General features: G+C 35.1%; 1 protein-coding gene across 1 annotated transcript in view; it reads left to right on the forward strand.

Moving 5' to 3' along the window:
- The window catches only part of RIF10 (polyribonucleotide nucleotidyltransferase), a 31,543-nt gene that overhangs the window by 7,946 nt on the left and 7,785 nt on the right, over positions 1–15,812 (forward strand). Inside the window, exons 6-16 of the mRNA XM_020363124.3 lie at positions 706–770; positions 1,408–1,564; positions 3,303–3,359; positions 3,890–4,003; positions 5,675–5,941; positions 7,719–7,790; positions 9,995–10,108; positions 11,838–11,930; positions 12,722–12,900; positions 15,139–15,322; positions 15,505–15,552. Of these exons, the coding sequence (XP_020218713.1) occupies positions 706–770; positions 1,408–1,564; positions 3,303–3,359; positions 3,890–4,003; positions 5,675–5,941; positions 7,719–7,790; positions 9,995–10,108; positions 11,838–11,930; positions 12,722–12,900; positions 15,139–15,322; positions 15,505–15,552 (1,350 nt within the window). The remainder of the gene's footprint in view (positions 1–705; positions 771–1,407; positions 1,565–3,302; positions 3,360–3,889; positions 4,004–5,674; positions 5,942–7,718; positions 7,791–9,994; positions 10,109–11,837; positions 11,931–12,721; positions 12,901–15,138; positions 15,323–15,504; positions 15,553–15,812) is intronic.

A 15,812-nucleotide genomic window follows, 5' to 3' on the forward strand; every position in this document is an offset into this window, starting at 1 on the left:
TGCACTTTAGTTACACTCACATCCATAGGAAAAAAATACATGTAAAGCCTAATGCATGTATAGCAAATTTTTGGAGCTCTGGATGTTTATCCCATAAGAATTGCACCATTGTGCTGGATTTTTGGTATTAACTCCAGTCATGGCTACACTACCAAAAACTTTGACTGATTATTGAAAGTTGAGCATAAAGCTTAATTATTTCTTAAACACTCAATTCCATACAACATGACATATCTTATAGTTGAGTGGCAAAATTATCTCTTAAGCTTGAGTAGTACCTTTTTGTCATAGATAACACGTAAGACACTCATCGTTTTTGTTTAATCATTGTTTACAAAATTTATAGATAGATAGTTGTGGGAAACCGTTAGTTTTATTTTAGTTGTGGGAAAACATTAGTTTTATTTTTCTTTCTTTTTTATCATTTTCTTGTTGGCCTTCAAAATAGATTTTAGGAAATACCATATGTTGATATTGAAAATGTCATGGCTGTAAGCATCCCAGGCAATAAGAGAGATATGCAGAACTGCCACCCTTTTCTTTGTTCTTTGTCTATCAACAACTTAACAATATTTATTTCATTTCTCTGCTGTACTGAAATGGTTTATATATCATGCTTTTGTTCATTTTTTTGGTGTATTAAAATATGTCTCTACCTTTTGGAAATTTCACATGCTAGTGTCTATTGTAAATTAATGCTTTTAGGTTTTGAGCTACGATGGATTGCACTCCCCTGATTCTTTGGCTGTCACTGCAGCTGGTATAGCAGTGTAAGTTGGTCATTCTATTTTTGCTGCCAACCATAGGACATTTAGAACCCATGCACAATGATATTTTTTTTCTTCTATTTAAATGAATTAAAAAAACTTCTCTTACTCAATTTTTGGTTGCCAAAACATAAAAATGATGATAATTCAGTAAAAAGGGGAAAGAAATACAAGCCGAAAGGAGGATGAGATGATGAAATATCCTATAGAAGATGTAAAAATAAGGTACATATGCAATATGACACAAACACAGACACTAAAGTTAGGTCTGAGGTGTTTTGTCACGTGCTATTAGATTTCTGTTTCAGTGAGAGAGAAGAGGAGAGTATAGAGTTTATTTTGAATCTGAAGTATTTTCATTATGCACCAGAATGCAAGGATCCCTATATTTATAATAGGGAAGGTACAAAGTTCGGTTATAACTCAAACAGCTACTAACAAATAACAGTCTAACAGAAAAATAACAGAAAGCAAGTAAAGATACAATACAGCAGAACCCTGAGAAGAGCCTGTGCCTGCACTACAGAAAGAACCTAACAATTACAGTCCTACTTGACATATTCTAACACATGCATTATGCTATTTACACATGCCCATAAACACTCTGCATAACTATTAATCTTATTCATTTAATTTCCAGAGCACTTTCAGAACTTCCTGTGTCAAAAACAGTTGCTGGAGTTCGTGTTGGTCTTGTTGGTGATAAATATATAGTAAATCCTACAACTCAGGAGATGGAACACTCTGAGTTGGACCTCTTGCTGGCTGGCACAGATAGTGCAATATTGATGATAGAGGTAAAACATTATCCTTTATTGTGAACAATAAAATATTAGGAATATGTCAATAGACTGATAGAGCATGTTCAATAATTGTTTGTAACTTGCTTTCAAAAGAAAATCATGCAGGTCTAGATATCCTGATTTTTGGGAAATAAATAGAAGGTAATAAATATTAGATTTCTCTTCATACAATGCAATTATTCTGTTCTGTATATTTGTTGTGATTCAGGAATTGTGTGTATTGTTGTACACATACCAATCTTATTTATAGAGTGAATACAATAAATGATAGAGATACTAATCTCTAATATTGTGGAAACTAATCTAATCATATCCCTAATTGATAGTGAGGATAATAGCCATAATATATGTATCCACAATATCTGTAATATATTCACAATATCTGTAACACTCCCCCTCAAGCTGGAGCATATATATCATATGCACCAAGCTTGTTACAAATGTAATCAATCTGAGGTCCTTTAAGCGATTTTGTGAACATATCTGCTAACTGGTCACCAGAGGCAGCCGGAGGCAGTGGTCAGAGGCGGCGATCGGAGGCGACGGCCACCTGAAGCGACGGTCGGAGTTAGCGACTGGAAGCGGTTGTAGGTGGCGATCGGAAGCGGCGGTCGGAGTTGGCGACCAGAAGCGGCGACTGGAAGCGGCGGTCGGAGTCGGCGATCGGAGGCGATGACCGGAGGCGGCGGTCGAAGTTGGCGACCGGAAGTGGCAGTCAGAGGTGGCAATTGGAAGCGGCAGTTGAAGGCGACGACAGGAAGCGACCAGAGGTGACGGTCGGCGGCGCGGCAACTGGCGGCACGACGACCGGAGGCTGTGGTCGGAGGTAGCAACCGGAGGCGGCGGTCGGCGGTGCGACGATCGGAGGTGGTAGCCGCCGGCGCAGCGGCCGATGGCAGCGGTGGTCGGCCGGCGGCGGTGGTCGGCCGGTGAAGGCCCCTGCAAGAAGAAAAGGAGAAAAAAAAAATTCTAAAGGAATAGACCTAAGCTCTAGATACCATGTTGTGATTCAGGAATTGTGTGTCTTGTTGTACACACCAATCTTATTTATAGAGTGAATACAATAAATGATAGAGATACTAATCTCTTATATTATGGAAACTAATCTAATCATATCCCTAATTGATAGTGAGGATAATATATGTATCCAACAATATCTGTACAATTTCTGTAACAACATAAAAATAGGTTATCACAAATTAAGACCAATTGTGAATTGCAAACATAAGAGGCTTCCATGAAGACCAGTTGAGTGACCTTTTGGAGTTAGGCTAGTCACTCTGCTGAATGCCTCCATATTAGCGATTAATATTGAGAATGAATATGCCTTGCTATAGTGCCTTGAAGCAAGTTTTTTCATTAAAACAAATGTAAGATGAAGTTCTACATCATAATGATTAAATAATTGAAACATTTAATTAGCTTTTTTGTAATCCTTATCCAGATCAAGTATATGTAATCTTAACTACTATGAAATTTTATTGAACTGGCACTTGTCAGGGGAGCACAAATTCCAAAACTTTCTTCTCTAATAATTTTCAGTATTTTGAAAACAAAGAATTGTCACCATTTTCAGCTGTTAGAGACAAGTTTCTGGAATCTGCATTGATTGGTATAAAAAAGGCTTATGAAATCATATCTTTCCCAAACCTATAATCTGTCAATCATGATTCTTGAAATTCCGATGGTAGTACTTTCATACTGGCTCAACTGCTATAAATTTTTGTTGCAGGGCTATAGCAATTTTCTTCCAGAAGAGAAGTTACTTAAAGCTGTAGAAGTTGGTCAGGTTGTTACCTTAAAATACTATGTAGACAAGCTTACCAATCATTGGCACATTTAATGGATTTTCCTTTCCTACCCTAAACTGAAATCATATGCATGTATTATTTAAAATATTATTTGAACTGCATCATTCAATACACATTTATTTATGGGTGTTTAATATAGGAGTCACCGCAGAAGGTTTTGATCTCTGGAAATATCCTCGTCCTCAACTCCTTGCAAATGTAATATTGTTAAAATATTTCAAAATAACCTTTTTGCTGTGTACATCTATCTATAACGTTAGGACCTTCAATTCAGTTTTCCATGACTATTATTGCATCGAGCATTTGAAATTTTTACTAAAAAAGCTCATATGGTACAAGAATAAGCACTTGCCTCTCAAAAAGGTTTTGTTTTAGTTATAGTGGGATTGACATGCTTTACTTTATAGGTTTTCCTGTTTTTATGTGCCATCTGTTTTCTTTGATAGTTTATGAACAGCTCTTTGCATACTTACCAATGAATCATCTTTTGCCTGTTGTTTACTGTCAGGATGCAGTGCGAGCTATCTGCAACGAGGTAGAAGCTCTGGTTAAGAAGTGTGGGAAGCCAAAGATGTTGGATGCCATCACGTTGCCTCCTCCTGAACTTTATAAACATGTTGAAGTATGCTCTTTGCTATCCATTATCATTTTCTTCTGTTTCTTTAGTCTAAAGATTTTGAATTATTCCTGATTTGTGAATGTCTAGGGAGATGCTATTCTCCCCTTCACAATTCCTACATTACTTGACAGCTCCTCAACAGTTTGTATGTTACAGTAGTTCATTGTTTGTTTGGGCAATAGTATTTCACAGGTTAATGCTATTGACTATATCAAGGACCTGGCCGAGAAAATCCAGCTTAACAGATCAAAATAGGACCATACAGCAACCATAACACAGTATTTCATGTGGGCTGGGAAAGCAGCCTAGCAGAGAAGAAATCACCAAACAATAGCAAGTTAATCATATAGAGGCAAACAGGAAGAATGCCGGGACCAAACAGCAATATCTCAGCCAAATTAGGGGGTTCCAACAAACAGAATGAGTCTGTTGAAATTATAGTTCTCAGACTTTAGGTACAGTAGGAGGATTAGAAAGAAACGAGGCTCTTAATATTATTAGGAGAATATTGATTTGGTGTGTATAATACAAAGTTCTAACACCTATCTTGTCTATACTTATAATAATTATGTCAACTGCGAATGTAGCAAGGTCATCAAAGGCATTGGGTGCCCTTAAGAGGCTGATGGATTTTAATGCCTTTAGGTGAGAGGGAACCAAAAGGCACACCCTTCATTGAAGATAAGTGCTTATAATAATCAAATCTTTTGCTAACCCTGATATGCATATCTTTTTATACTCCTAAAACTCTGCATTCTGTTGCCATTGTGCTGTGAAAGTAATTATTTTAAATTTGTTGGGCTAGTGCCATTCCTGACTGGGCCCAAAGATGACTGTCTTCAATCAGAATTATCAATGGCAGGCAGTAGAGGTGCTACAGTGCTGTCAAGTTGTGGCAGGTGGCTGCTACAAGTGCTTAATCGCATTGTGTTTAACTGTTTATTGGCTGTGGCTATTGTGCTCAATCATAGCCGCTATATTGTAAAAGTGTGGCTGTTGTGGCCACTATGATGAACAGGGGCTAAAATCCCCATTTTCCCTTGAATTGAGTTTTCAAACCATTTTTGTGGGATAGTCTCAAGACCTAGCTATGGCTTTGTTGTGGTCATGTGCTCTGCGCTGCTATTCCAGATTGATTACTATGCTATGAATTAATTGGGGTCCTCTAATCAGGCTGGTTATGCCCACTAGAGCTTCTCTAGTGGCCCTTATTCAGGAGACAATTCCTCCACCTGTGTTATACAAAAAACTTGCTGTCGAAACCAGAGCTAATATTCTTGGAGGAGTTTGGAGGCATGCAGTGCCTCTTACACATCTATGGACTCTGGCCAGATTTATCACTTTCATGATGTCGTTGGGATCATGCAGTTGCGCTCTGTATTTCACTTCAGTCTTCACCATCCTGCTCTGCCATGTGTGTGCAAGAGAAATACCCCAAATATCTTTCCTCTAACATGTTGTGATACTGTTATTTTGTGTGAATTTTTTGTGAAATATTTATGAAATCATTTTGCTCATCTGTTGATATTCATTGTTTGTTGCATGTCCATATAAGAGGAATATGCATTTTACTTGATTAAGTATTAGGTTAGACAAGATGATTGAAGACTTCATTAAATATTTTTCTTCAATATGTTTGTTTGGATAGAAACTGAAGTGAGTGGGAATGTGCAGGAAATTGCTGGTGATGAGTTAGTAAAAGTTCTTCAAATTAGAAACAAAATACCCAGAAGGAAAGCCCTTTCATCATTAGAAGAAAAGGTTCTGAAGATACTCACAGAAAATGGGTTTGTCTCAAATGACTCAACACTGAGGAGTAATTTTGAGACCATTGCAGAGATTCTTGAGGAAGAGGATGAAGATGAGGAAATAATTGTTGATGGTGAAGTTGATGAAGGTGATGTTCATATAAAGCCAACTCCACGCAAACCAGCCCTTTTGGTACGAGCTAAGCTTATTTCTATTTTTCTTACCCTTCTTTAAATGGATTATAAATGTGATGCATATATGGATGTCTTAGGCTCAGTGCTCTCTATTATAAAACTAGGCCAGAGAAACAGTCTAGGATGCTCAAATGAGTTGATTTTTCTTGTCCTCTTTTTTTGTTTCTGTAGTTTGTTTGTTGCCTTTGGAGGTTTAATCATATTTTTCTCATTTTTTTATTTATGATTTTGTTTGTAAAAAAAGGTGATGCATAGAGGTAATAGTCTTGTTAGAGCTGCAACAGCAGGTCTTTTTAGAACCAGTGTCATCAAATAGCAGTGCTATAATGCTATTGCGTTGCAGACTTCATCGGAAATGCAATCGCGACGGTCATGTTGCAGAGTCTGCTATAAAGGTGATTGCGGCGCCAGTGCGGGTATTGCATCGTTAGATGGGTGGGGCTTGTCGTACTCGAGTTGCCGCTGTGTCAAGAGGTTGATGACAATGCAGCACTAGGGTTTTCATGTGCAGGATAAAATGGGCCTTGTGGGTTTCTCCATATTCTGTTTGTGTTTAAAAATGTCCTTATTCATGCTTTAACTGATTCTGGTCTGCTGATGGTTGAGTATTGGAGAGCACCATCAACAGACCTTTAAAGTGTGTGTTTCTAACGAAGTTAGGGAAAGTGATAGAATGAGAAAGAAACTACAGAGATAGAGGAATCTCTCCAGAAAATGAGATCCTAACCTTGTGATGGTTATAGCATGTACATGGTGCTTTAGGAGCAGTTATGTCTAAATATACAACAGTCTGCTACAGATTACCTAAATAACAGTATTGTAACAGAGTGCTGACCTTTTAACACATGCTCTGTGAAAACTTCAGACATTATGACATATTCTAGCAAAGAATCTTGACTCTAGTTGGACCAGGTCTCTTTCATTTGGAGATTGCTTGATCTGGGATTAAGTCCCAACCTGGAAGCTTGGGGAATGATTTGCAGCAGCTTTCTCTAGGAAGGTGAATCTGTGAAAGAAAGTTTGTGATGTTAAAAAAAAGCTTCATGAACTAAAAAAGGTAGTTGAATTTGTTGTATTTGCCTATGAAATGACTGAAGAATCGTTACACTTAAAATTTTTCAGAATGACTCAACTTGGCTTGTGTTGCAATGAAGGCCTTTCCGGACTGGATGCTTGAGGATATCCTTTCCCCAGCTTCAGAAATCCTAGATTGAAACGTGACTAACAATCTATCAAATTTAATTTTCGGAGTTGCCTGATAGATTGCAAAATGCACATATTGCAATTTTCTCAATGAAGCATGCCAAACTCAATTTGAGGCTTGTGCTGCCAATATATAGTTTTCCTCTCGTTGGTGCTCTGCTTGTGATTCTTTTAGGGGAATAACCATTGTCAGTGCAGAGATATTAGCCAGTTTTGCTACAATTTTTTTCCTATTTGGTTTTGTTTTTATTAAATTTCTCTTTTTAGGATGAAACCTTACTGTATCTCTTGTAATCTTTTATCTGTTCTCTGTCTAATAATGTCTTTATTTATACCCACCCATGATCCAAGAACTGGGGCAAAACAAGGATATTGCTCATGTTTTCTTTCCCTTGTTTTGTCAATATAATGTTCTATATAGTTTATTTTTATGTATTTGAATTGTTAATATTTATACTTTGTCCCTTGATTCATGTAGAGATGATGCCCTGCCCTATGCCTATTGTTCTGAATTCGTTTGGTTTTACTTTTCAACATATATATATATTTTTTGTTTTTTTCACTTTGTGCAGTTTTCTGAGGTAGATGTGAAGTTGGTATTTAAGGAAGTTACATCAAAATTTTTGAGGAAGCGCATAGTAGAGGTATGAATACTTGTCATAAAATAATTAAGATTACTATCAAACAATTGTATGTATATGTGCGATTTTTTTTATTTTTTATTTTGTCTTGGGGAGACTTCAGTCAAATAGTCTATAAATTTCTGCTTTTTTCATAAAGGAAAAGCTCTTTCACTAGAGTATAATTGAGAGTTTTAGATATAGTTTTTAGCCAATGAGAATAATTTGATAACTGTGGCAAATAAATCTTAGTCTTTGTGGAAGCATAAATGGAATATGTATTCCTTCAAAAGAGTCTTAAAGGAGTTACTGTTCTCAACTGTTGAAATTTAAACTTGTAAGATTATTCCATTCCATGCTATCGAAATGCATTAATCATTTCAATGGGCAATGAGATAGGTAATGCCCAACTATCTATCATGAATTTGCTATAGAAAAGACAAGTCCGTTTTGTATTAAATTATTCATGGGCTTGCATGTTAAACAGCTGAAACAATTGGTGACATGGTATTGGATTGAAATGATCTTTGCTGCCCGTTTTCAGCTAGCCTAAACATGTGTCATGTTTGAAGTAAAACCATTATAAGTTTTGCACCTAACTTGTTAACTTTTAGTTTGAGTTGGTCCTAACAAGAAAAAGGCATTACCAAGTAAATTTACCTTTGTACTTCAACTTAGAGGTTTGCATTTGAGCATGTTGATGAGCATTGGTTCATTTATGCCTTTAAATAAAATTGATAAATTTCAATTGCTTCATATATGAAACTTTATGACAATGCTTACTGCGTATGTGGATAACCTGTCCTTTTCTTTTGCATATGAATATGTTATATTTCTCTGATTTAAATTTGGGCCAACATTTTTTTGTGCTGAAAACATGAAGCTAATAAAGGGTGCATGCTATTGAAGTTCTTCCTCTTTCCATCTTTCTTTAGTTCTTCAGTCAATCAATTAGGGTTTGCAGAACTGTTATTTGCTTCATAGTGTAAGTGCTTGACTGATAGGATTCCACAATTATAACACCGATTTTATTTAGTAAAGACTGAGCCAGGGCTCATCCAGATCATAAAGCTCCTACAGAATGTTTTTACTTTCTACTTATGTTATGAATATTACATGCATGAAAATCTGTCTACCTATTTCCTAACTTCTATATTGTATAGCTTACCTTAAAAAACGGCCATAATCCATAAAATAACTGTCTCAGCCGTGCTTGCACTCTACATTATTAATTCTAGCGATTACCATACTCCTAACAATAACTGCCTCATGGCAGTTATTGCACTCTACATTCTGAAAATTAATATCTATATCTATATCTATATTTATAATCTATATAATCTACCCTCGAATGTTAAAATAAAAATAAAAATTTCTCATACTCTCTTTGAATAATTACCCACAACTATCTAATATTCTGTCTGTGTAATTGCTAGAAGTACTAAGCGTCTCGGTCCCTTTAGTCATAATAACTTCCATACTCCTAAAATAATTGTCTTGTGTCAGTTATTGCACTATTCCCAGGCCTGGAGTAAACTCTCCAAATGGGTGTGGTTTGTTTTACTTGCATTCTCTGCTTGTGTTTCATTTTCTGCTTTGTCCTGATCTTGGTAACCATCATTGACAGTGTCTTACATGGAGTAACTGTTTACACCTGTATCATGTTGGACCTTTGAATATAGACGTAAAGCAGATTCCAAGACTCTGAACAAGAGATGTTCAAATAACTATTTTTTGTTGTTCATTTCCAGTTTGTATTATTAGATAGATAATGCTGCAGCATTGCTTATTTCAGTGCCAACATATTTATTTGGATGCTAAAATTGCAGATAAAGCTACCTGTAGTGGCTGTAAGGTGATAGGATAATAAGCCTTTTATTAATAAGGATGCCGTTGGCACTTGGCATCCTTGGGTAAAACAGAGGAAGTTGTTCGGATTTCTTGATTTGAAAGTGACTTAAGACTTGTTTACCAAGGAGCTTATTCATAGAGTTGTAAACTAATTCCAACTTTTTCTTGATCACAAAGTATTTTAAGCTATTAACTTGGCCATGTACTTGTCAAAAGGATGCAACTTTTTTTTTAAAAAAAAAAATTGTATAATTTTTGTAAGTTCAAGTAAATGTTATTGTGACAATACTGCTGCAATCCTTAGAAGCTTGCCTGCATGATGAATTACCAAACATGTGGATCCATGTTTATTGAATTCTTTTCTTTGTATGTGACAGGGGGGGAAAAGGAGCGATGGTCGAACACCTGATGAAATACGACCAATCAACTCTAGATGTGGTCTATTACCCAGAGCACATGGAAGTGCTCTTTTCACGAGAGGCGAGACACAGGTCTGAGCAACTTTATTTGATTCCCAGTTTAGTTTTGATGATATCTGTTGGTGTGTTTATATGCCTGTGCAGTCACATTACCTCTTTTCTTTGTTTGTTAGTTTTATTAGAAGGGAGATAGAATGAACAAATACAGAGGAGGAACAAAACTAATAATAATAATACTGACTCTTTGAACAGAGAACAGATCCTGACCCACTACTAACAAAATTCTCCAAAATTGCCTGCTCCAATTTCCTCTTTTACCCTCCTACTTCTATATTTCTATTATTTTTTATTCCTCCTGCTTTATGTCTTCCAGACTAATAGAGTTGTGAGAGAGAAAGGTAGAGAGAGAGAGAGAGAGCAAAACAGAGGAGACGAGAGAAAGTTTATAATAAGAGAATTATGTTTTCATTAACTAATTCAAAGGAGAACAATACAGGTATATATAGAGCCAAATTATATTGGTCTGTATTAACATAAATAAATGTGTACATATATATTTTAGGAGTAAAACTATACTCCAATACAGAGACCCTGGGCCCATGTTTGAGTTGGACTGGGGCTAGCTAATATACGAGTCCTGACAAACTGTGTGAATTACTCAGGTTATTACAAGCCTTAGAAGGATGGAATTATATAGTTTCTCTAGCTTGGTGACAACATAATAGTATATTTTCTGTTGACCCTTGTGTAAATTTTTGCATTGAGCACTAGATCTGGTAATACTTTATACTTATTGTTGTGATTCAGGAATTGTGTGTATTGTTGTACACACACCAATCTTATTTATAGAGTGAATACAATAAATGATAGAGATACTAATCTCTTATATTATGGAAACTAATCTAATCATATCCCTAATTGATAGTGAGGATAATAACCATAATATATGTATCCACAATATCTGTAATATATTCACAATATCTGTAACACTTATTTTAGTATACATGTAATTATACTTATATTTCTGAGGTATTCCATGTTTAAACTGCTACTCTTTATTAAAAAAATATCCACCTTAAAAAAAAATTGGTTCTCCATATTGCTCTTCTAGAGTTCTAGACACACCAATTGTGATGGTTGTTTTAAGAAGCTTCTACTTGAGGAAACATGTATTTTCATTATGACTTCACCCAAAATCATAACTGTATGTTTCTCCATTTTCAATTTTGGGTCTGGTCACAAGTCTTCCATGCTGCCCCATTTTGGCAATTTGGTGTTGTTGGAGATCCCAGATCAATTACTGAGATGACCATAATAATGTATATAAGTGGAGATTAATCCTATAACAGTGTATATTAATGTGGAGCAATCCTCACCTTACTTTGTTAGATTGAGTTAAACTCCGATCCACTTTCTTAAGTTGGTATTAAAGCCTATCCTAGGCTATTTGTTGTTGGACTTATCAAGCCATCTTGCTATTGGACTGTTATCAGATTACCTGCAAATGTTCGGTCTTCAATGTGAGGGGTGTGTGTTGGAGATTCTACATCAACTAGTGAGATGATCATAATAATGTATATAAGTGAGGAGTAATTCTTACCTTACAAGATGGTTTCGTAAGGTAGAATTAGACTCCAATCCACTTTCTTTAGAGGTGTACAATGAACATCTCATGATTACTAAAAACCATGTGATTTTTATTTTTGTACTTTTTTCAGAGTTTGACTTTCAATACTTCCTTTAGTGATTTTTATATCTGCATCTTAACTTGAGTGATAAATTGGCTTTATCTGGTTGGCAGTCACTAGCAGTTGTTACACTTGGAGATAAACAAATGGCGCAAAGAATAGATACTCTTGATGGTGTTGCTGATTTCAAGAGGTTTTATCTGCAGGTATCTTTAGAACTTGACTACTTTTATGTTCTTTTAAATTGGTGTAAGGCTGTGGATGTTGCCTATTTTTAGAAATCTGAGCAATATTTGAAAAAACCTAACTGGACTGGTTGGGTTGACTTGTAATCCGTTTTCAAGTTTAGTTCATTATTAGATCTATAGATGCCAAAAGCCAAGATAACGCTCTGAACTGCCATTCAGCAGGTCCAACTAGTTCTCAGTTGATGACATGGCAGTGGCTGCATCAAATGCTCCACATCACTGTCATGAGCCAAGAGGTTCCAATATTAAAAGATTATTCTAGGAGACAAGGGAACCAATGAGATGTAATGAGTGACTGATTACTGGGAAGCCTCGTTTGACAATTTGGGATTTGTGGAGGGGGCTTTATAAATACCTTTGTACTTTGAATTAGGGGGGATATTATTTTTCTTTGTATTGAATAAACTGTTTTCAGAGTAGTAAAGGAATTTTTCCCTAGGCAGAGCAGAATAATACATTTGCATTTTTCTCTCTGATTCTCTTCTCTTTCATTTTCCATTCTTATTTATGTTCAAAACCAACCCACCTGATCATGATTTTTCTCAAATCAACCACGTTATATATCTATACTCTTGTAGTAACATTTGATATTGGTGACTGGATTTAACTTTGAACATTTGTCGCTTCTTTTCTTTGTATTCATTTTTTTGCTTGTTTATGCACCAACAAAACTTTTGGTATCCATGTTTTATGCCTCTTCCCTTAAAATTTCAGAATGAAAATTGTTGTGACTAACTCAACATTTGCAGTATTCATTTCCACCTTCATGTGTTGGGGAAGCTGGCCGGATTGGTGCCCCAAGTAGAAGAGAAATTGGTCATGGTATGCTTGCTGAGAGATCCCTTGAACCAATTTTGCCTTCTGAAGTTGATTTCCCTTACACTATACGAGTTGAGAGTACTATCACAGAAAGCAATGGCTCTTCAAGGTGAGTTATTTCTTTTTTCCTTTTATTTTCTTTCCTTTTTAAGTTTCAATACAAAATTTACATTCTTTATGTTGGAAATCAGAATATGATATTCTGTATTTATTTATTATCATAATAGCAGTTTATAGAGGAGACAAAATATCCTCAACTATGGTTCTGATCTAGAGGAAACAAAATATCCTCTATTTATGTATAATTAATGTAATAAAATCTGACAGTGAAAGATGATATAATCCTCAATTATGGTTCTAAATTGCGGTTGCGAGCATTGCGGCTACTGCAATATAGATTGTGACATGAAGTTATTATGTGTTTGCACTTAACATTAAAAAAAATTCTATAATTATTAGTATATCTTTTGTTTAAGTTTCTATATATTTAATATTTTCATTCATTTTTAAAATTTTGTATCATTTATAATAAAAGTAAGGCATAAATATGTTTAGTTTCTCAAATTTAGGGTAAAGTTGGTTTTAGTCACTCAAATTTATAACTGTTATTTTTAGTCTCTGTAATTTTCAAAAATCTTATTTTAGTTCCTCAGGTCACCAATAATATATTTGAAAGCAACAAATTGAAACAATTATACGCTATTAGTTTGGTTTAATGTGATGTTTTTACTAATAGAGATATTAATAAGTAGATTTTATGCGACAATATTTGATAAATTCTCATATAAAATTTGAATATAAGGATTAAAAAAAGATTTTTTGAAATTACATGACTAAATAAATCAGTTTTAAATTTGAGGGACTAAAAACATATTTAAGCCTAAAAGTAAAGATGCAATCTAAATAAATTTAAAAAAACTAGAGAAACACAATTAAAAATATACTAGAGTTATTTCAATATAACTAAATATTAATTTTAAATTAAAAATATAAATATAAAATTATTTAAATCACTTATATATTAATTAAATAAATATCAATTAAATGGCTGACATATGAAGCTCACAAAGAATGTGCACATTGGGCGGTGTGGGACAACTTGCAATGGAGTGCATGCGTGGAAGACAGTTCAAGCCATAATTTTTTTTTTAATAAAACACAAACCCATAGTCTCCCTTTTCCACTGAGTCATGGATGGATGAAACCACAGCCCCTTCAACTCTCCCTACTCTCCTCCTCATTAGTGCAGAACAGAAACAGGAAGGTGGAGAGCAGAGCACATTCAGCCACACAGCGAGACAAAGATGTAGGGAGAACCTCTTGGAGTCTAGATCTGAAAGACTCAAACAATTATCTGCTCTGCTTTGCTTTCTTCTTTTTTTTCACTTGCTTCTTCGAGTTGTGAATGTAGTGGCTCTGTTGTGGCTGTAATGGCATTGTATTGCAGGAAAACGTGATTTGAAATCACTCCACATTCCACAATTGCGGTCTGTTGTTGTGTGAAGCTCTAGAACCACAATATTGTAGCTGCAACACGTAATGCAGCCCGCAATTTAAAACACTGATATTCTCAACACTCATGTCCTGCCTGGTACAACGATCCTAAACAAGAACAAAAATTTAACAAAAAAAAAGTTCTTGGCTAAAAAATTATAAGTTTAATTGAACTTTTTGTCATTCATATTTTATGATTTTGCCGCCAACTTTCAAAATTTCGCATATTCTACCATGTTAGTTGATCGTTTGACACTTTTAGTAAACCACCAACATGGCACATTGACGGCTAATGTGACACATTGATCACTTGTATGAATCGATGACGTAGCATAATGTGTCACGGTACGGTAGCAGTTATTGGTCAACTAATGATGTTTGACGACCAACTAACAAGGTTACACAATGTTGAAAATTTGAAAGTTGGATGGTAGAATTTACGACATTGTGAAACATGAGTAACAAAAGATACAATTAAGCCAATAATGTTTCCCTGGAAAATGAGCATCGAGGGACACATGAATTACATTGATTGTTCTGTTGTACTCCAAACATTTTAAGCTAAATTCTGAAATGTCTTGGGTTCCAGAATCATGGTTTTGTGATGGGTAAGAAGCTGTAGACTTTCTGAAGCTATGCTGTTTTTGCTGTTGTTTAGCATTTATGTATAGAACTCAGATCCAAAGCTCATGGTTCTTTTGCTGTTGATGAGATATTTTTGCTATTTAAGGGGGATGTCATATTCTACCACCTCTAATTCACTGTTTTATATTTTTGCGCACTATACTATTGTTCTTTTTTACGAGCCTTTGATATTTCCACATTTAATATAAAAAAGTTTATTTTATTATAGTATGGCTTCTGTTTGTGGAGGTTGCTTAGCATTGCAAGATGCTGGGGTTCCTATTAAGTGTTCAATTGCTGGAATTGCAATGGGTATGGTACTGGACACCAAGGAATTTGGTGGAGATGGAACTCCACTTATTCTGTCTGACATAATTGGCTCTGAAGATGCATCTGGAGATATGGATTTCAAGGTTGTAATTTACATAATTGAACTTGTATACTTACTTCTTCACCTGATCATGTGGTTGATAAGTAATATGGAGAGTGGAGTTGGGTCTGTTCTATAATTTCATTTCTAGTTTATTTATATTTGGTCAACATTGTATTCATATCATATTGCTAAAAAATATGTTTTGACAATGATAAAATGCAGGTTGCTGGAAATGAGGATGGCATAACTGCATTTCAAATGGACATTAAGGTGAAATATTATGAATATGAACATTTAAATGCTAATATCTTGATATGCTTATTTCTTCTTTACTCACTTGTTTGGATTTTGAAAAACTGCTTATTTTCTTTGAAGGGAGAGCACTTATTATTTATTAACTAGCTTCTACTTGTTATTTTTATTCACTTTCCCTTCTAAATAAGTTATTTTATTTGATATATATATATATATATGTGTGTGTGTGTGTGTGTGTGTGTGTGTTATGGTACTCTTTGTTAATGGTTATTAAT

The sequence above is a fragment of the Cajanus cajan genome, chromosome 4 (assembly GCF_000230855.2).
Source record: "Cajanus cajan strain Asha chromosome 4, NIPB_CcT2T_4, whole genome shotgun sequence".
In the NCBI taxonomy this organism is placed as follows: Eukaryota; Viridiplantae; Streptophyta; class Magnoliopsida; order Fabales; family Fabaceae; genus Cajanus; species Cajanus cajan.